This window comes from Haplochromis burtoni, unplaced genomic scaffold (genome assembly GCF_018398535.1).
Source record: "Haplochromis burtoni strain Fernald_Lab_line unplaced genomic scaffold, NCSU_Asbu1 Contig_291, whole genome shotgun sequence".
NCBI lineage: Eukaryota > Metazoa > Chordata > Actinopteri > Cichliformes > Cichlidae > Haplochromis > Haplochromis burtoni.
The window spans coordinates 509,956-530,950 of NW_024582652.1; the positions used below are offsets into that span (position 1 = coordinate 509,956).

The 20,995-nt window shown below is 43.7% G+C and overlaps 1 protein-coding gene and 3 non-coding genes across 10 annotated transcripts in view; 1 reads left to right on the top strand and 3 right to left on the bottom strand.

Annotated features, from left to right (window-relative positions):
- The window catches only part of LOC102288933 (aspartyl/asparaginyl beta-hydroxylase), a 42,583-nt gene that overhangs the window by 8,979 nt on the left and 12,609 nt on the right, over positions 1-20,995 (bottom strand). For 5 of the 7 annotated variants that reach the window (XM_005940380.3, XM_005940381.3, XM_005940378.3 and 2 more), the window contains 9 exons: positions 20,249-20,317; positions 6,268-6,321; positions 4,549-4,668; positions 4,047-4,082; positions 2,783-2,827; positions 2,201-2,230; positions 2,089-2,121; positions 1,956-1,991; positions 1,540-1,587 (listed from right to left, as the gene is read on the bottom strand). In XM_005940380.3, coding sequence (XP_005940442.1) covers positions 1,540-1,587; positions 1,956-1,991; positions 2,089-2,121; positions 2,201-2,230; positions 2,783-2,827; positions 4,047-4,082; positions 4,549-4,668; positions 6,268-6,321; positions 20,249-20,317 — 471 coding nt within the window. The remainder of the gene's footprint in view (positions 1-1,539; positions 1,588-1,955; positions 1,992-2,088; positions 2,122-2,200; positions 2,231-2,782; positions 2,828-4,046; positions 4,083-4,548; positions 4,669-6,267; positions 6,322-20,248; positions 20,318-20,995) is intronic. The other 2 variants (XM_042227941.1, XM_042227939.1) reach the window with 2 other exon arrangements.
- On the top strand, positions 1,092-1,165 carry trnai-aau. Its single transcript has one exon. It is a non-coding gene; the product is annotated as a tRNA-Ile (tRNA).
- Positions 5,653-5,726, bottom strand: trnai-aau. The gene has a single exon. It is a non-coding gene; the product is annotated as a tRNA-Ile (tRNA).
- Positions 7,658-7,731, bottom strand: trnai-aau. Its single transcript has one exon. It is a non-coding gene; the product is annotated as a tRNA-Ile (tRNA).

A 20,995-nucleotide genomic window follows, 5' to 3' on the forward strand; every position in this document is an offset into this window, starting at 1 on the left:
TCCATCCATCCATCCATCCATCCATCAAACCACCCTCCATCCACCCTCCATCCACCCACCCTCCATCCATCCATCCATCCATCCATCCAGTTCAGGGTTGCAGAGGCTGGAGTCTATCCCAGCTGACACAGTTTCAGGACAAATTTGTTTATGAATTTGTGAGCTTTAGGAGGACCATGTGACATTTGCAGGAGTATAAATCCCTCGGATTAAACTGGACTGGGTTACTGAGTCGTCTGTATTTTCTGAGGCGGCTGAGGTCCTTCAGCATCTGTCGGACAAAGCTCAGGATTTTCTATGAGTCTGTTGTGGCCAATGCTATCCTCGATGTCAGCGGTTCCCGACCTTTTTTGCTCCACGGATGGTTTAATGTCTGACAATATTTTCACAGACCAACCACTAAGGTGCGGCGGATAAATACAACTAAATAAAACGATACGACAGAACCTGGTATTTTGTAAAGATAATAATAAACATGAATTCACTGTGTAACTTTATTAGTAGCGTCCTCCTGAAATGCACCAACATGAGAGGAACATCCTCCTCTCTGCCCCTTAATGCTCTCTGGTCGCTATGGTAACACGTAAATATTTCTTTCAAAATAAGACGCATGACTACAACACGGGAAAAGACCCGGGGAAACCGAGTTAACAACGGAAACCATAAAAACCATAAATTTTATACCCGGATCAGCTCTCACGGCCCGGTCTCAGTCCGTGACCCGGGGGTTGGGGACCGCTGTGTTGCATGCTGGGGCCGCAGGTTGAGGGTCGCAGATGCCAACAGACTGAATAAACTGATCAACAAGGCCAGTAATAGAGTGAAATGTTAATCATATATATTTAATCTCTGTAATATTCTGGATATTTATAATTGAGCTATTTGTATATATTTTGTAACTTTAACGAAACTATTAGTTGAGTCCGTTACTGCTCCGACTGTCCTGGAGCGACTGCGACCACATCACGTCCTCTGGGATCAATAAAGTATCCTGATTCTGATAAACGACCCGATCGGTGAACAGCTTCATGTCATCAGGTTAAACAGTCACACTGGATATTTCCACAGGTAGTGTTCGAGCACAGAGCAGTGGCCAGTTAGCTCAGCTGGTTAGCGTGTGGTGCTAATAACGCCACGGTCGTGGGTTCAAGCCCCATACTGGTCATGATGTGTAACATCCAGCTCCTTCACTGCGTCTGTTTGAAGAGACGCTTTGTTTAATTTGGCCAATTATTCAGATGCTGATTAAATACAGAAAGCGGCTGCAGACACACTGAGTCTTCATCTGGGCCACTTCAGCTCAGCTGTGTCACTGACAAATGTGTTGGCCCAGAAAGAGGAAAAGCTGCTCATGAGATGCAGAGAGTTTGTGCCAGATGCAAAAGAGAAAAACACGTAGGTGTTTTTACCCCAGACATACGGGAAATGTGGGTCACAGTCAAGCAAAACACTCAGTGGTGTGTGTGAAAACAACATCGTCTATCAGAGTAAAAATAACCTGTAGTGAGTGTTTCAGGCTGAAGCCTGTGCTGCAGATACCTGCTTCCTGTGTCAGCTTGGAGCTCGTCACGTATTCTGCAAACTCCACTGAAGGACAGAAAGTCAGTGATTCAGATTCACGCATGACACACTCCACAGTGTCAGAGCTGTGGACAAACACGTTAATCTCATTTCATGACATTAAATAACGGATCGCTTATTACAGACAATACTTCCTATCAAAGAGAAGATATCAAACTCGATCTCGCACAGATTCTTTCATACAGGGATCTCTGAGATCTCCGTCTTGGAGACACTTTGAGGAATCAAACAATCAGAGTAAAGCAGGACGGCTCCATCGGGCCTCCCTGAAACAACATCCTCACCACACGGAGGAACATCAGCACACATGAGAAGAGGCTGAACGCTAAAAACATGCACATATGAGTAGAAGCAGTAATCTGAGCCTGACTCACCGGAGCTCTCCTCAGTCTGACGCTCGGCCAGCAGAACTGCAACAGGAAACAAAACCACCATCATCATCGTCTTTATCTTTTACCACAAACTTCCAACCATCGTGGTTTCTGCCCTCACATGCTGCTGTCTCACCTCCAGTGGTGTCAATCGTGTTGGCTTCATCGCCTGAAGAAGAGGACGAGAAAACGAGCGATTAACAGGAAGTAACGTTTAGTGACATCACAGAGAGACAGAGGCCGCTCACCGTAAGGACTGATGCTTTCCCGAGGATCATCTACGACAAACAAAGACACAGACGTCACTAGGATTGTTCGTGATCACGTGGTCACACGCGTGTGAGCACACGCCCAAAATACTTTAAGTAATCTAATTACATCCAGGAAAGTAAGTACAGAGTGAAATGTCACATTTATGTAAGCTGGCCGATGAAACGTACTCGTTTAGATCAATCCCACTTTCCTTCATTATGAAGTTTAATAAGTAAACTTTTGATGTTTCAGCTGCTTTAACTCAAAATGATTCGTTCACGAGTTTAAAGATCTGACAACAGATTCGCTCTGTTCCTTAATCTGGACACGATTCACTAATCGATCCTCTCAGTTTATCAATCATCTCATTTCTGGGTCTCCACGTGCTGTCAGTTAGTTTGAGGAAAAAGGACAGTTTTCAATTTCGGGGCATTTTTGAAGGACCTCCATACACAAGCTCCATCATCTTCATCACCATCTGTCCCATATATCCTCCCCTTCACCTCCATCTTTAAACCTCCACCCGCTCGAGAAGAATAAGAAACCTTTTTTTAAACCCGCCTGGTTGTTTAACTGACCTGGTACAAAGCTGTCCTCTGCTGGCGGAGGGAGGGGCACAGCAGCTAGAGGTGGAGAATCAGTAAAATGAGTTAAAGCACACAGACACACACACACACACACACGCACACAGACACACACACGCACACACACACACACACACACACAGTTACAAAGATGTGTGGGAGAGGCAGAAGTGTGAGCTGTCTGAAGTCACTCGCTCCACTGTAGTCTTAATAAACTCCAAATATGAAACAAGCCTCATGCCTGATGAAACGAACAGGACAGAAGCTCACTACCCAAGCACGGCGTCCCATCATGCATTGCACTGAAGGAATAAATGCAGAGAAGAAGAAGCAGAGCAGCGATGCAGCGTCCCTTCACTCCTCCAGCAGAGGGCGACCTGCCACATCTGGACTGTAGCAGCTACGAGGTCACGAACAACAAGATGAATGGGTGGCAGGTGTGTGGCGGCTCTTTTAACCTGCTGGGTGGATATCCTGGTCTGGAGCCGATTAAATCTCCAGAGTTTGGCTTAAAAAACAACAAAGTGTGACATTTTCATCGATCTCTCATTTGCAGTCCGCCTTAACTTCGATACAGAGTCTGCCCAGGAGAGCCTAACATGAACGACAGTTACAGCGCTGCAGGCTGCATCAGGCTGCAGCCAGCCCTGATACTGGGCGGCTGTTAATGTTTAAACGTGGCAGGTTTAAGTTTCAGAGCTGTAACGTGCAGCAGTCATTAAACAGCAGCAAAACAAAGACTCTTTCTGTTCCTCTCATGTCTCTGACTTAAGCACAGCTCATTCTATTCACTGTGGGTCTAATGATCGGCTAAACACCTGCTCAGTGCCTGAAGCAGAGACACAGAAGATAACCATCACTGCCATAACTGCCATCTAAAAGTCGGGTTTTAGGTTCTGTTAGGCCGGCCTGCTCCTTCAATGCTGAACACATTATTTAAAAACCTCTGGAGGACTGAAGTCACAGAGCTCACTAATAAACTTCTGCGTGTGCTTCAAAGCTGCACAGGGAGCAGCGCTCCACTGATGCACTCAGAGCTTTGTTTGATTACATCTTTTTAAAAGCTACAATCCAGGAAAGTGACACAAAAAGCAAATATTCAACAGAAAATGGTGTCAGTCAGTGATAACTGCTGTGTTTTTGCTCTTCATATTAACGTGTGAAATGTAAACAGAAATACAGATGCAGGCGTGAACATGTCATCATCCAGAGGCAGAAGGAGAAGGTGGAGGCATGCAGCAGCAGCAGCAGCACCAACCTTGGATTTCAGACTCCACATCCTGAGATCCAGAAGCTGGACCAACCACACACACACACACACACACACACACACACACACACACACACACACACAGAAAGAAGCCATAATGTTACCATCATGACATCAACAGGTGAGGGAGCCAATCAGTGACCTCACAGGTGTGTGGGGCAGCAGGTAACGTGAGCATTCAGACTCATACAGGTGCTGTGGATACGACGCGGCCACACACAGAGCAGCTTCACTTTCAGCCACGTGGAGTCGACTACATGCTTTTATATTTTGTGTTTGTCGCTCTGTCAGTCAGGTTAGTCCTCATGTGACAAACGACTCGGGCGGCCTTAAGCTCTTCAGAGACCTGCAGGTCTGGACCTTAAACCTTATTTTATTCTATCACCAGCTCAAACACTTTGTATGACTGATCTGCTGCTCCCAAACTTATTTCTCCTTCAGGTGACTGGACTGAATTTTTCCTTCATTCAGCAGACTTGCTCACGCGTACCTGATTCGCTCTGTCTGGGCGGAGTCACGGATGGCGCGGCCTCTGTCGGCTCGACGTCTCGCGGCTCTGCAGCTTGCTGATTGGCTGTTTCAGGCTTGATGGTTTCTTCAGTTTTTAACACTTAAAGTTTACAGGATAAAAAGAGGAATGACTGAAGTAAGATTAAAACATGCTCAGTGTAAACATCATGTGTGATTTATGACAGGTAAAAGCAGACAGTGATTATATTCTGAACACCCGTCACAAGTCCAACATCCTCCTCCATCCTTTCAAATCCAGGTTAGAATCCAGGTAAGGAAGCCGCTGAGCATCACAAACGGCAGGACTATGATGTTTAAGAGCATTTATTTCAAGTCAGGTTCTATTTAGTCAAGCATTAAATAGACGCGCTTCCGCTTATCAGGGTTGCTGGAGCTTATCGCAGCTGTCATAGGGCGAGAGGCGGGTACATCCTGGACAGCTCGCCAGTCTGTCGCAGGGCCGACACACAGAGGCAGGACAGCACAGGACTGAGCGTCACCAAAAACACCGGAAGCAGATTTATTTATCCATTAAACTCATTTACTGGTTTTAGAGGTACTTTTGTAAATTAATGTTTAACTAAGCCATAAACAGCATGCATGTATTATAGTAAAGAGTTATCTACTGAAGTTGAACTAGTGCCAGGCTGTACTTCCATGTAATACCAGTTTGTACCACAAGATGGAGCAAAAAGGTGAAAAACGTTGAAAACTAAGTTGAACAAATGTGTTTTTAAAGGAAAAACAAGAGTTTGTTGATGCTTTCTGACTTCCATTTTGATACAATTTAACTCTGTACAATTTTTAATTCTCACAGATTTATAAAAATTGTTACGTTTGAAGTTTTTTCCGACTTTGAAGTGGAGAAAAAATAAGAAATAGCAGAAGTGTCTGTTTGTCCTGTCGTCCAGTCTGCACAGGAAACCGTTTTTGTTCCATGCAAGTGTGAAATCAGCTTCATCCTGTTTGCGCCTTTCACAATAAAAGCCTCTATCTCCACATAAGCTGTTTTAGGAAAGTGTTTACCACGGCGTCTGAGATAAACATTTGACTTCAGAAACATAATTATTGCCAGTCATGAATTTGGCCTGTACGGGGGTCGAACCCGTGACCTTGGCGTTATTAGCACCACGCTCTAACCTGCTGAGCTAACCGGCCACAGCAGTGTAGAGCTGACAAGACAAAATGACTTAAACCGAATCACTCAGACTCTAATGGCTGTGAATACAAGAAACCTATTAAACAAAAATACAAAAAGCACTGCACTGGCTGTAAAAAAAAAGGCATAATTATTCATTAAATAGTGTAGTAAAATAATTAAAGATAAACTTATACAAAGTGTGGCTTTCATTCAATATTTCCTTCAAAATTTCTGCATTTAAGGAACCAAAAACCAAAACGAGAGCATCTAAGTGCAAAAGTTAGATTAAAGATCTAGCAGACTGGTTGTACTGGGCAGCTCCCAGTGTGGAGGAGCTCCAGGCTAGAACTGATATAGAACTTCAGTGTGAAGCCGGTCAGGCTTTGTTGGCAGGACACGGAGACGCTCGCAGGTCCAAATCCACAGGTGGGAATCAGGTCAGCTCCCAGGAGGTTTTCTCAGGTATCAGAAGAGAGTCAGCAGAGCCAGAGGGTGTGTGTGTGGGTCTGTGTGTGCGTGCGTGCGTGTGTGTCTGTGTGTGTGTGCGTGTAAACTTACCTGTTTGCTTCTCAGGTGTGTCTCCTACATGCAGCCTCTTTGCTTCTTTCAGTCCTGTTCAGTGTTCAGGATATAAATGTTTTAAAGACCACGCCAAGTTATTTACAGCTTTTTATTTGACAATTAAACGTAAAGCGAGCTCTCGTAAAACAGCGCCTTTCCTTCCAGATCTAATGAAATGTTAAATAACTGTTTACAAATCAGCTTTAAAGACTCGTTTAGACCATAATAAGCTTTTAAAAATCTCTGTATTTCTGATTTAAGGCCAACAACGAGGGACGACTGGTGTGAAAAAGTAGATATGTACACATGGGGAACTTAAGGAAAAATGGTTCTCGTCCCTTTGAGAGTAGCATACATAAAAACCAGACTGCAGCACTCAGAGAAGAAGATGGGAAATAGCAGAAGGAGGAAGCTCTGAATTGTGTGAACTTTATATAAACCTGATTTGGTTTACAGCCAAGTGTGACAGTGCCTTTAAAAACAAAAAGCGGGGTTTCGTTTTTAAGACGTTTAACCGACAGCAGCAGGGAGCTCGGGAGCGCCAGCACCCCGATAATCTTCCTGTGGAAGGAAATCTGAGCTGATAGGATCGAAGCAGCAAGCGCACGGTGAGCACAGAAGGAAGCAGTGGTGGCTCGAGATAGCACTGAGCAGAGGAAGAGGGATTCTGCCCTCGTTGTTAATGCTCAACAGGCTTTGCTGTTGGACTGTTGGGGATGTTTGCATGTATTTTGGTTATGGAAAAAAAACCCTCTCTGCACTAAGCAGAGACCTCCAGGGTCTGCAAGGCTTCACCTCAGCTAATCGAAGACCCTGAAGTGGACTTTTGGACCATGTTGATGCTCTTGGAGCCTTTTAATGACGCTACCTGACCAATAACATGCTGTGCTGCAGTGAGGTTATTGTACTAACAGACCATCCAAGAAGTCTGAGCTCCAGCTTTGATGAAAGAAATAAGTGTGATGCTTCCACAAATTCTCTGGATGCACTTGATAACCCGACTCCAGCCTCCTGCCCAACCTGAGACCACCTCCACTGCCTTTAAATAGCACATACACCTGCTCTGTGTAGGGACTGAACCCATAACATTGCCATTACTAGCACCACGCTCTATCCCACAGAGCTAACAATAGCTTACACAAAAGAGGCTTTAACCAACAGGAAAGGAAGCACAGAGAACAAGTAAAAGCTCTCCACTTTGCCTATATGGGAGTCAAACCTGTGACCTTGTCAGAGTCAGACCTATTTGTCCAGCTCACCTCCATGTTGTTTTTTTGGTGCTGGAAGGAGACACAGCTTTACAGAAGCATCAGTAGGTTGGTTAGCAAGATGCTACATGTTCATCCATAACAACACAAACCTAGTCGGCATAAAAGACATGAAACTTTGGCCCGTACAGGGGTCGACCCCGTGACCTCGGCGTTATTAGCACCACGCTCTAACCAGCTGAGCTAACCGGCCACCCCGCAAAGCAGCAATGAAATGAAATGTGACATTTGTTTGTTTCGTTATTGATAATCAAGCAAGTGAGAATAAGTCAAACAGCTTGCTTTCTACTGCCATTAAACAGAGAGAGGTAATGAAACAAACAGGGTTTAAAAAAATTACACGAGTCTTTGTGTCTCTAAAAATGAACTCATATTGTAGCTTTTTCATTTTTATTAAACCACGAGAAAGAAACCATCTTAATGTGATGAGCGGGATTTATTCAGCAAACATTTTCTCACATTTTGGAGGAAAAACAAAATAATTTCAGAGGCTGTGAAAGTTTCTTTATTCAGCTCACGACACGTGACTTCCTGATGCTTCGTCACTACACAACAGTTATTACAGGTTATTTTAAAAGCCGGTGTCCTCGAACATCCTTCACCACTTAGATCCACTACATGACTTTGAACTAAAGCTCAACACTTACAATTCAGACGCCTTATACTGGCGCTCATCCTTTGAGCAAAAAACATGATAAGAAAAACCATAAATGTCACATCATCAACCAAAGTCTCATAAAAATGAGAAAAACAAAGACAACATAAATCTCATGAAACTGGCCTTTTGAAAATCGGCCTGTTTGAAGAGGTCTGCAGCACTGAAAGAGCAGCAGTAACACAAGGGAAACAATCTGTGGGCCGCATCTGTAGATTAATGGTGAATTTGCCCTGAAGCCACGCTACTGCTTTCTGTGCATCAAATACAGTCATGTGTGAGTGGTTTGGCTTGAAATACTAATTTCTAGTTCACCACAGTTCCAGCTGTGTGGTGTCTGTATCACAGTTAAGACTGAAGACTCTGGTTTGAGCCCTTAATGAAGGTGTAATGTCCTGTAACTTTGTGAAGGAGCAACAGAAGCAGAACACGTTGGAGGGAAAACATTTTAAACCTCTGTTGGGGATAAAACTTGAAGAGGGGTTTTTAATCAGATTGTCCGTTTGTATTTATTTAATTTACAAAGGAGACTCAAAACAACTGCCTGGATTGCAAAGTGTGTTCAGACTTGTGTTCAGCGTCGTCTTTGCTGGGTGGTTACAAGACCTTCAAACCCCACCGAGTAGCTTTTCATCCGTTTCCCGAATATGGGAGGTGAGGCCGGCAAATCAGAGCCATGACCATTTGTGAGGTCATCACTTTGTGCCGTGAGGCATTTTCTTCTTCTCTTCTAAGACGCTCTTCTCTCTCCTGACCGCCGTCATGGTCACTCTCTCAGTTATCTCACTTTTCACCTGCGAACTGTTCAGCTTCCTCTCCGGTAGCACTCGTCTCTTTAAGCCATTTCCTTGTCTCACCACGCCCTCTTTCGCCAGCCGCTCCACCTCCATCTTCTCCTTTTCAGTTTTCTCCCGCTCTAGCTTCATCTTCGCTGCCCTCTCCAGTCTTTCCCGTTCCATCCTCTCCCTCTCGTTTCTCTCTGTCGTTTCTTTTTCTACTCTTTCTCGCTCTAATTTCTCCTTATCCTGTGCGACTCTTGCCCTTTCTTTGGCTAAGCGCTCCTTCTCTATCCTTTCCTTGTCTATCTTTTCTCTGGCGAGTCTGTCTCTTTCCTTAACAAGCCGTTCCCTTTCCAGTCTTTCTTTTTCTGCTTTCTCCTTGGCGATCTTCTCTTTCTCAAGTTGTTCCTTTTCTTTGGCGATCCTTTGTCTCTCCAATCTTTCCTTCTCCGCCTTCTCCTTCGCAATCCTTTCTTTCTCCAATCTTTCCTTCTCCTTGGCGATCCGTTCCCTCTCTAATCTTTCCTTTTCTTTGGTCTGTATCTCTGTCTTCTCTTTGTCTATATTCTTGTTGTTCTGTCTTTTGTTTGTTCTGTTTTGTTTTGTTTGTCTGTATTTCTTCTGCGATCCTTTGTCTTCCAGTCTTTCTTTTTCTGCTTTCTCCTTGGCGATCTTCTCTTTCTCAAGTTCTTTCCTTTTCTTTGGCGATCCTTTGTCTCCCTCTCCAATCTTTCCTTTTCTTTGGCGATCCGTTCCTCTTTTCCTTTTCTTTCTCCTCTCCTTCACTGGCGATCCTTCTCTCTTCTTTCCTTTTCTTTGGCGATCCGTCTTTCCTTTTCTTTCGATCTTGGCGATCCTTTCTTTCTCTAGTCTTTCCTTCCTTGGCATTTCTTTCTCTAGTCTTTCTTCCCGGCGATTCCTTTCTTTGTCTCTAGTCTTTTTTCTTGGCTGATCTCTTCTTTGCTCGTCTTTGATCTTTTCTTGTGTTCTCTTTCTCTAGTCTTTTCTCTGTTTGTGTCTTTTTTCTCTAGTCTTCCTTTCCTTGGCGATCCTTTCTTTCTCTAGTCTTTCCTTTCCTTGGCGATTTTCTTTTCTTTCTATCTAGTTCTTTTTTCCTTTTTCTCTTTGTCTTGTATTCTTCTTTCTTTCTTATTGTCTTTCCTTTCCTTGGCGATTCTCTTTCTTTCTCTTTAGTCTTCTCTTGTGTCGTCTATTTCTTTCTCATGTCTTTCCTTGGCGACCTTTCTTTCTCTAGTCTTTCCTTGGCGACCTTTCTTTCTCTAGTCTTTCCTTCTCCTTGGCGATCCTTTCTTTCTCTAGTCTTTCCTTCTCCTTGGCGATCCTTTCTTTCTCTAGTCTTTCCTTCTCCTTGGCGATCCTTTCTTTCTCTAGTCTTTCCTTCTCCTTGGCGATCCTTTCTTTCTCTAGTCTTTCCTTGGCGATCCTTTCTTTCTCTAGTCTTTCCTTGGCGATCCTTTCTTTCTCTAGTCTTTCCTTCTCCTTGGCGATCCTTTCTTTCTCTAGTCTTTCCTTCTCCTTGGCGATCCTTTCTTTCTCTAGTCTTTCCTTGGCGATCCTTTCTTTCTCTAGTCTTTCCTTGGCGATCCTTTCTTTCTCTAGTCTTTCCTTCTCCTTGGCGATCCTTTCTTTCTCTAGTCTTTCCTTCTCCTTGGCGATCCTTTCTTTCTCTAGTCTTTCCTTCTCCTTGGCGATCCTTTCTTTCTCTAGTCTTTCCTTGGCGATCCTTTCTTTCTCTAGTCTTTCCTTGGCGACCTTTCTTTCTCTAGTCTTTCCTTTTCCTTTCTTCCTTGGCCCTTTCTTTCTCTAGTCTTTCCTTCTCCTTGGCGATCCTTTCTTTCTCTAGTCTTTCCTTGGCGACCCTTTCTTTCTCTAGTCTTTCCTTGGCGACCCTTTCTTTCTCTAGTCTCTCCCTTTTTAATCTTTCCCTCTCTGCCTTCTCCCGCTCTGTTCTCTCTCTTTCTTTGGCAATGCGTTCCCTCTCAAGCCTTTCCTTTTCAGCCCTCTCGCTTTCCACTCTTTCTTTCTCCTGTTTCTCCCTCTCTGCCTTTTCCCTCTCCACCCTCTCTTTGTCCATTCTTTCCTTTTCTTCTCTAGCTGCCTTTTCTTTAGCAAGCCTCTCCATCTCCTTTCTCTCTTTTTCTGCCTTCTCTTGAGCTAACCTTTCTCTCTCAGCTTTCTCCTTGGCTTCCTTTTCCAGCTTGTCCTTCTCAATCTTTTCCTTTTCTATCCTCTCCTTCTCCAATCTCTCCTTTTCCAACCTCTCTGCCTCCTTTCTCCTCTCTTCACTTTCCCTCTCCTGTCTGAGTTGCTCCTCAGCCACCTCCAGCTCCTTCTTCTTCAGCACCCAGACTGCCTCCCTTGCTTCCTCCTCTTGGGTGAGAAAAGCCCTAATCTCAGCCACTGCGATGCGAGCGATCCTCTTGGCCTCCATCCTCTCATGGATCGTCCTCAACTCGTTCTTCAGAGTCGAACGCAGCATGGCGCCGCGGACGACGTGGTCTGAGGCTTGAGGTGAAAAGTCTTAAGATTACTGTCCACATGCTCACCACTACGACTCATTAGTGTGCTGGCACACAGCAACCAAGGAAATGTTAGAGATGCAGGGGAAGAGATGCAAGTCCGATGTTAGGGTCAATTTAAAAGCCACACAAATGGGGTCGACTGTTTAAGACTTAGGATTATGTTGCTTTTACAAAACATCCACAGAGTTCAATTTATTAGAATCAAGGATTAAATTATCCCTGTGAAGAACTCGTCAGTGTGTACGACGTGAGACTCGTGAAAATCAAACTTTATCCGATTTAAATTTGGCTGATTTCACCTTCATGGTCGTTGCTTTCCTACCTCTGGGCAGCTTCCACTACTGCTGGCATTTCCTGTTCTGACCGCTTGTACTTTCTCCACTGTCTCAAAACAGCAAAATCTTCAGCTTCATCTTGTGGAAGAGAACAAATTAATAGGGACAATTCTGGCGAGGTGTGGTGAGGCTACAGCTCCAGAGAGTGTAGGTGGGTAACATCTTAGAGGCAGAAATAAAAAAACAGTCGATTCGTCACACAGATTCCTAGTTCAGGCGTTTTCCTCTGAATGTTGTTCAGTTTAAAGAGTCGGGACTTTACAGTAAAGTCTGTCTGAATAGTCTTTCTCTGGGAGTTTAATTTCATGGCGCGCAAGTTGAAAAATGAAATAAAAAGTCTTGCTCGTGACGGACTAGCTTTGGGCTCGGACACAATAGACTCTTTGAGTCAGAATAGCTCTTTTAGTCTCTTGGTTGTAGCCAGAGACCCAGCAGTCATCACCATCTTTGCTCTACGACATGAAATTTGGGTCAGAGTTGGAGGACTGCGGTGAAATCACAGACAGGAGAGGGCAAGTAGCCACTTGCAGGGATGTCCAGTGATGGAAACCGTCCAGGGGTGCAAGGGAAGATAACCTTGAAGCTGATATCAGCCAAATTTTAAATGACTAAAGGGGCGACCACGATAGGTATAACTGACTGTGAGTCACAGCGGATATTCGAGGCTCCGGTGTTTACTATCCTAGCATGGGTTAACTAATGGCACCCTTTGCTGTCACTGGCAGTTGCTTCAATCACTTACGCCCCTAAAATTCACACTTTCTGCATTCTTTAGTTATAAAATTATACACAGTACAGGACACTCTGGACATGCAGTCGGCAGGTTTTAGTACCTCGAGTCGTGTTCTTCTTCTCAGTAGCCTCTCCTGTAACCTCTATTAATAATACACAGAAGGAAAAACAGCCCATGACACACAGCAGTACCACAAATTCAGGCACAAACCCACACAGAGGGATCACTACCTTCTGGGAGTTTAACCTCAGCATCAGTGGCCTTTAACACCTCATCTTCTATCAGGACAAACAAATCAGAGAGTTTGATAGTGAAGGTCTACTTGCTGATAACAGAAAGCCAAACTAGCACAGCAAGCGGTGCAAACAACAAAAACTTGACAATAAAAGAAAACAGCGGCGATTTCAGGCGTCTCAGAGTGACTTCTGGCACAGAGTCTCTCTTTTGACTCTGGTTATTCTGACTGAAACTAACATTTCTGAGCTTCATGCCTCACTGGTCTGAAATAACTTCAGTGATCTTGTAACACTTCAGTCAAAGCTGAGGATGTATCCACAACTTTTACTCGAGATAACACTCTCAAACACGTAAAAACATTACTGTATTTAATGGTATTAGTGCATTTCAGAAGCACAAACAGAGCCACTAAACAAAGTCATGAACGACCTCACTCTGTAACGAAAAGGCAGACCGTTAGAGAGTTAAGGCTGTTATGGGCTCAGTTAGTCACTCAGCATCAAACGGAGTCGTGCAGATACCTTTCCTTTTCCCTCTCTTCTTCACCTCCTTCTGCTCCTCTGCAGGGTTTAAGAAGCAGACACACCTGTCAGGTGAGCGCACGGCAGGCTGTGAGCTCACACAAACACAGTCTCTGTACACTACCTTTCCTCAGCCTGTCTCTCCTCACAGCATGGCCTTTTAACTTCTTATCATCTGAACCGATGCACAGAATAAAAGGAAGGTAAACACAATCAGCTGTGACAGAAACAAATAAACAAATTATGCTCGTGCAGGTTTTTCCTGCACAGACGAAGTTTGTTGAACTTTAGGAGGAATCAAGCCGAGATCTTAACAGGTTGTCTCCGAAGGTTCTCAGTCACCCAGGTCATCGTCGTAGTCTAAGGAGCTCGGAAAGAAAAGCGTCTGGACTTCTTTAGTTTTGTTGAAGACGTTTCATGCGAGAAGCTTCTTCAGCTCTAAGAGCAGCTGGTGGAGAGTCCCAGGATTTAAGCCCTAAAGAAGTCCAGACACTTTTCTTTCCAAGCTCCTTAGACTATCTGAACAGGCTGTTAATCAGACTTTCAGTCATAAAAGACATTTACAATTCAAGTTTCCATAAATAACAGGACTATTTAAAGACACTGCTGTTAAATGAGACAACAAAAATCCATTCAGGACATCATCCTTATGTTTCGCTCCCTAAAAGCGAATTATAACTGAGGTGAAGATGCTCTTATGCTTTCTTTACAACACCATATAATACGAAGGTTTGAAGTTCAAACACAAGTTTAGATTTTAGAAAAATTCATATAGTAACTGTTTAATCTGCTCACCGTCCACATTTTTTGTTGATAATTGGCGAAGCCTAGATGTACGAGGCCACCGTATAGAAAAGAATTAATGCGTCTTTGATCTGATCTGCACTTTATTACTCATCACAGGTGACCTGCATCCTCTAGGTCAGTGTTTCCCAACCACTGTGCCGTGGCACATAGGTGTGCCGTGAGAAATGATTAGTTGGTGATTAGTACTCTCAGTGACCAGCGTGAGTGACAGGCAGAACAATTACATTCTCTTCCACTAGAGGGCAGTACAGCTACTGACCCAGATGAAGGCCCTAGCTTAGGTAGTGGTCAGAAGAAAGCAAAAAAGGTACACTGGGGACAAACTGAGCCAGTTCTGCGGCGCCTGATCCGTGGGGGGAAACGATCAGTATGCTGTTTGTGACATTTTTGCTCAGCGGTGTACAGTGTGATTTTTCTAATGTGAAATATGTGCCGTGGCTCCAAAAAGTTGGGAAACACTGCTCTAATCGTCTGCAGCTTTGAACACAACAAAGCCCAAAAAGTGATCCAAAGGTCAGAGGTGAGAGGTCAAACATAAGATGTGCACATTAGTGTTTTACAGGCAGAGAAATATAAATGTTGTTAAAATGCACAAAGTGTTAATAAGAAAAGCACACAAGCAGCGGCTGATGACCACCTGATAGCTGACGTTAGGTTAACTGAAGCCAGATTAGGTGACGATATCGGGCTATGCTGAGCCTGCTGTGCAGTGCAGGCATCAGAGGCAGCATCTGACCAATCAGAAACATGGACGTGTCTGCAGAGCGACCGACTCTCCAAACAAAGACAGAAGCAGCGTGTGTGCATCATGTATATTAATAAAGTTTATTTAAAGCCAGGAAGGGCTGTAAGCTGACAGAGTCATTATTATCACAGCTCTCGTGATGACACAGTTACAGCTAAAATGACATTAATGAATGTGAGATATTAGTGACTTAACCCTTTAAGACCGACCATAGAACCAAGTCCGCCAGAGCTTATATTATATGTTTACATGCTGTGGAGCCATTTTTGGGAGTATTTCAAGTTGCTATACATCAATACAACCATTATAGCCCAGATTTTAATAATATGTCTGCATTAAGTGCATAGTAATTACATAAATTGCGAAAAAGTTCAATAAACTACAAAAAAATTGAAAATCGTTTTTGTTTTTTTAACATATATTTCTAGTTAGAGAAATGTAAGAGGCTCATCCCTCAAAACTGTAAATACAAAAAAGTTGCACAAAATAGTTTCCCACCACAGGAAATTTATTTTGAGTGTCTTCATAGTTTTATTTTTGAAATACACCAATTTTTATACACTGCAGGAAAAACAAAAATAAATATTATACTGCAAATTTGCAAAAAAGCAGCATATGCATCAAAATAAACTATTTCCAGCAGTGCAATATGAGTCCTCAGCATCCCAGAAACGACACAGAAAGTCATAAAGTCAAACATATCTTTTAAAAACACCAGTATAGGCTCATGAGGCCCTCATGGTAAAAACTACATTTCAGTGAAAATAACGTCACTTCTGGTTTCGGGCAGGTCATGGCGGACATGGGATAGTTCGCGCTGATGGACGTAGGAAGTGTTATGAACAGCTGATCGGATCGGCAAAGCGCGTTTCTGGAATATTTTGTTTTTGGTGATGCAAGTGCTTTTTATGCAGTTTTTGCAAAGCTTTATGTGGAAGGAAACCGTGACCGAGGACAAGCTGATGGCATCAGATGTAAGTACAACTCCTCCGGTTTCATATGCAAAAAAAATTATTGTTAGCTCACGTGGTTGCAGAGCTACCGGGATTTAAAAATAGTTACGCAAAATGGAGCGTGCCCGCTCCGACCGGCTCTAAAGGGTTAAACCTGTGCAGAGTTTAGAAAGCTGCAATCGTGCTGATGATAAATGGGGAACAAGTAAAGAGAGAAGTCAACACATACGAGCGGTAAGTGCTCTATTTTAGGATTTCATGCTGAGCTTATAGAACAGTGACCATGTTTTTACACCTAACAATCTTTGGTCCTCTTACCATCCACGCTCTGAGTTCTGAGGGGTTGTGGCAGGACTTTGGTGAGAGGTGGTGATTTCATACTAGCTGATCTCTTATCTCAGCAATAATCTGCTGTGAAGCAGGTGAGGCCACAAACACAAACAGCAAACCTTCTTTATAACCCTGGAAACTCCCGAGTGACCTCACAAAAGTCCGAGTTATGTTTCTGCGCCACTGGTATGAAATGACTGATCAATACGTAACAACGCAGAAGCACACACCACAAATAAAAACTACTCAAACGACAGATTTCTGATCAGTTTCAGCAACGTCGCCGTAAAGATTTTAAAACTGACCTGAATGAAACCACGTGATGGACGCTCACATCACACCCCTGCTTTTTGTTACCGTGTGCAGAGAAAATAATCACAACAGCTTATGGGCTCAAATACATTACGCACATATGTGTTTGTGCAGTAAGTCCAGCACTTTACGATAAAATAAGTCATAAAAGGCAAACATTTATGCTGCGCACAAAGATGAGAACATAAAGGTGAATAAAGAGGATAAACGCCCTCTGTGACATCAAAGATCGTGTCCTTGAGTTTGTATAAAACTGACCTGTGACGACAGACATTTAAGGATAACTGATTTTATATAACGCTTATACGGAGGACCAAAAATGTAAACATTAATTAACAAATTAAATGACTAATATGTTGAATATTTCACTGGTAACTGCATCATAAATTATACAGAAATGAATAAAGCTGTTTATAGTTTCAGAAAACGTGACAATGATTACTTTCCCTTTTGAATAAATTTAGTCTGAATTTTTCTATTGAATTATTTTTTGTTTGTTTCCCTTTGACTGGTTGTCAGTGGTGTCTTGTAGTATTTTATTTCTGTATTGTGAATTATTTACTGGCTTGTTTACTTTGTTATCCTGGCACTTTCGACCCTCCGTACGGTACAGCTACAGCACCAAAGCTCTCGCTTTGTTCGCGGTCGGTCGCTTACGTCTTCTGTCTGTTTAAAAATGTTATCATGAATGAGAGCGGAGGTAACAGCTGGGTTAAATTCAAACTCGTTATCGTCCCTAAAAATGAATTTCCTTCAGTTTTCCTCCAGTTGCCACTAGCACCTGCTTTACCGTTTGACCTCTGACCTCGCAGGACATTTTTATCTGATGGAGAAAATCTGTTAATGTCAAACAAACGAATCCCGTAGATCGATCGTTATCTGGAATCCCTTCAGCCTTCAGCTCTTCCTGCTTGTGGTGTTTCGGATTTATTAAATTAAAACTCGGACCAGTCTGCCCTGTTTGGCCTCCTCCAATCATACTGGGCTACAGCACATCCCAGTCTGGTCGGGACCAGGCAGCCTCCCTACCGCCTGTGTCTCTGCTTCCTATTGGTTCTGGAGGTCCAGTATGACCCCTTTAACCTCCCCGTCATCCGAGGAGGCTGTCCCGCCCTCCTCCTCCTCCATCATCTCAGAGGCCGCCGCTTCCTCCTCCTCACCTGGCTCTAAGGGCGAGGACACTACGTCATAAAGGAAGGTGAAGAAGCCATAGATCCAATCAGAGCCCTCCTCAGCTAAAATATTAAGAACCTCCTCGAGCGACTCGGCATTCGCACTACCGCTGCCATCTTTGGTCAGGCCTGACGGAAGAGAGAGGAAGAGAAGAAAAGGGACGGGTGGAAGTGCAGAGGGATCAAAGGAGGAAATTATAAAGGAAAAGAAGTGGAAATGATGCGATGGAGGGAGGATGGACGGGGGGAGTAAACTGGAACAAAAAAGTGTGGTAAAATAAATAAATACAGGGTGATGAGACAGGACAAGAGAAAGATAGTGAGTTAAAGATGAATTATAGACATTTAATAAAGATTTTACTTCCTGTCTCAACCACGTCAGATGACCTCTGACACGACGTCCGCTCAATAAAAACGAACAGAGGCGGCCGCGTTCCTGCTAAGTCTACTTCAAACACGACATCTATAACACAGCTTCCCATTAAGACGTCATACTGCCAGCGGATGCTATCAACACTCTGTTGCAATACTTGCCTGGCCCTATCAAAACAAAGACTCAATACATTTCTTATTTATCACCTGTTCAAACTCTGGATGTTTATTTTTAACAAAGTTTCAAACAATGAGTTGGCAGATTGATCTAAACACTCAGGTTCAAGCTGTTTTTTCTATTCTTAGATCTGTGTGATGTCACAAGGAGGGTTTTACCTGATTGGTCATTTCACACAAGCCCCACCCACATTGCTTAAAGGAAGCAGATACTATGGCTCAGATCAGACATAAGATGAACTGATGGCGTTGCCCACAGCCCAGACAAAGAAGGATTATTCTAAACTGGGAATCATGCAAAGCTGCCGTGGTAGAGTCTGAAAACACCACCTCCTGTTTGCACTCTCGGTTACTGTCTTCAGTTTACTGACAACAAAACCTAAAAAAGTAAAAGCTCTCGGCCTCATAAATAATAAGATCATCTTTGAAGTGAAGGACAGAGCAGAAAACTGATCTTTGAGATACATAAACAGGTTTCAAATGAAAACGTCCGCTTTTGTTGAAGGCAATGACAGTAGTTGAGAAACTCAAAGAAAAGTGTCCAAAAAAAAAAGCTTCAAATCATGGAAACAGAAAGCGATGCCTGCAGCAGATCCATTCTACCTGAAGATCAGAGGCGGGCTGTGCTGTGGTTGGTTTAAACACTCGTTTTCAAACTGGAGACAGCTGTGTAATGAAGCCGCTCTAGTAGCCACAAATGTTCACAATCCTGTCGAGGTTTTGTAAAAGCAGCGTAACACTAAGTGCTAAATCTGAACCAGTGAAATAATGAACGTGTTTAAGGCCCGTCTGAGACCTCAACACACTAAATTTAAGTAGAAGGGAGGGAACATGGTCTGGTTTTCTAGTTCTACTTAGGTATGGAAATATTCAACAGTGTCCCTTCAGCACTCTGATCATTGATGTTCTCTGATTATTGTGCAGGATTTGTGAAACTCTTTGGCTTTACAGAACGTTTATCCTTCCATCCATTTTCTCCGTATGTTGTTCGAGGTCATGGTGGCAGCGAGCTGAGCCTCCCTTTCCTTGACCTCTCCTCGGACACACCCTTCAGCGGTCCCAAGCCCTCTGAGACACATAATCTCTCCAGTGCGCCCCGTGGTCTCCACCCAGTAAGACTTGAGCGAACCACCCAATCTTAGAAGTGTCCAGCAGCAGCAGCTCGAGTCAGAGCGTCTACCGAACGACCCTCTGTCTCAGAGAAAGGCTGAAGGGCTGCTGTGCCAGCTTTCTGTGGCTTAGGGATTCGTAATAATATGCATATGTAATGTATAACTTAACCATGAAAGAGGAAGTAGAACTATGACAACGTACCAAAAGGCCAATTCTTATAACATCCAGATGTTCAGCTGATGTCTGTTTACTAATTACTTGAAGAAGCTTGACCATGACGTCCTGCTCTCATGTGGGAAAAGCTTACCTCACTTTCTCTTCATGCTGGAGATCCAACCCTTACTGACTGTCTCATTTTTCCCAACCAACCAGCTGACAATCAAAACTTTGCGCCGTGTAACTACACCCTGAAACATGACAACACGCCTGCTGTGCCTCACGACCGTTTCAGACCTTCCTCTCTTGATTTATAAATTCATACCTGACAGATTTTAGCAACGACCTGCAGGGACACTGATACAGTAGACGAGGCACTTCTTTGTGCCAGCGATGGACATTTAAACTGTCAGAACCCTGAGCTGCAGCTCATTTTCATTTATTTTTATTGCAGTTCTGCAGTCGTCTTTATATTTGCATGCTTCCCCTGTTTCACAGCACCGTCTGATCTCAGGGTTTTTTCCTCCATTAGCAATGGACTCGTGGCCCACACACTTTCATCTCTGAGCATCTCGTCTGCGTTTGCAGTCACGCTGCTGACTCTGTGTTAAACCTGAGCTTTGTGGCTTCCTGTGATGCTTCAGCTGGTTTTAAGCTCAGTTTATGTTCGACGGGTTAATCTCTGAATCCGAGGCACTGTCACACGTCTGTAAACCACATCAGGCAGGCAGAAAAGTGGGCAGCAAACAGCAAAATTAAAGCAGACTTGCCAAGCAGAACTTTGGCGTCCTCCACGTCAAAGTCTCCGTCTCCGTCTGTGTCGTAGGCCGTCAGTTTACCTGGAGGAGGAAGAGGAGATGAAGTTAGACCAACAAATTCTGAAAAACACGAAAATGTTTGTGCATGCAGCTACCAGAGTCAACTGCAACGCTTTAAAGTTCTCTGTCTCATATTTTCTGTGTGCCGCTCGTCTTGGATCATACTGAATAAAACTTTAAGCTCTTGTTGTAAATTTTGGTTATTCTAAGAGTCGGATTCAAAGCGCCAGAAAAAGAAAGAAAGGAAAAATCTGATCTCTGTGCTGACATCACGGTGGCTACATCTGTGTCCATCCATGGTTTGCATTCACCAGTTTTGTTAAGATGGTATCAGTTCTCTATTTGGTGCCTTTAAACCACAGCAGAGGAAGAAAATGTAATGAGAGGATGTTACTACAAGAGCTCAGGTGGTGAAAAAGGACAAAGGAAAATGTAACAAAGTGTGTTTTTGATGTTTTTCATCTCTGCAGCATGTTATAAATAATTCGTTCTTTATGGTTTAGCTGCACATTAGTGAATCAGGCCTTCGGTCTTGTTTCGGTCATTTTCTGCCTGATGCCGTCACAGGGCCGGCTTCAGAGTCACAGCAGTGATAAATGAAGCTCTGACCATGTGACAGAAACAGACTAAAAGCATCCTCTCTGCGTGCAGGTGGCGATGAATGTGGCGGCCTGAGTTCGAGCCCGACCCGCGGGCCTC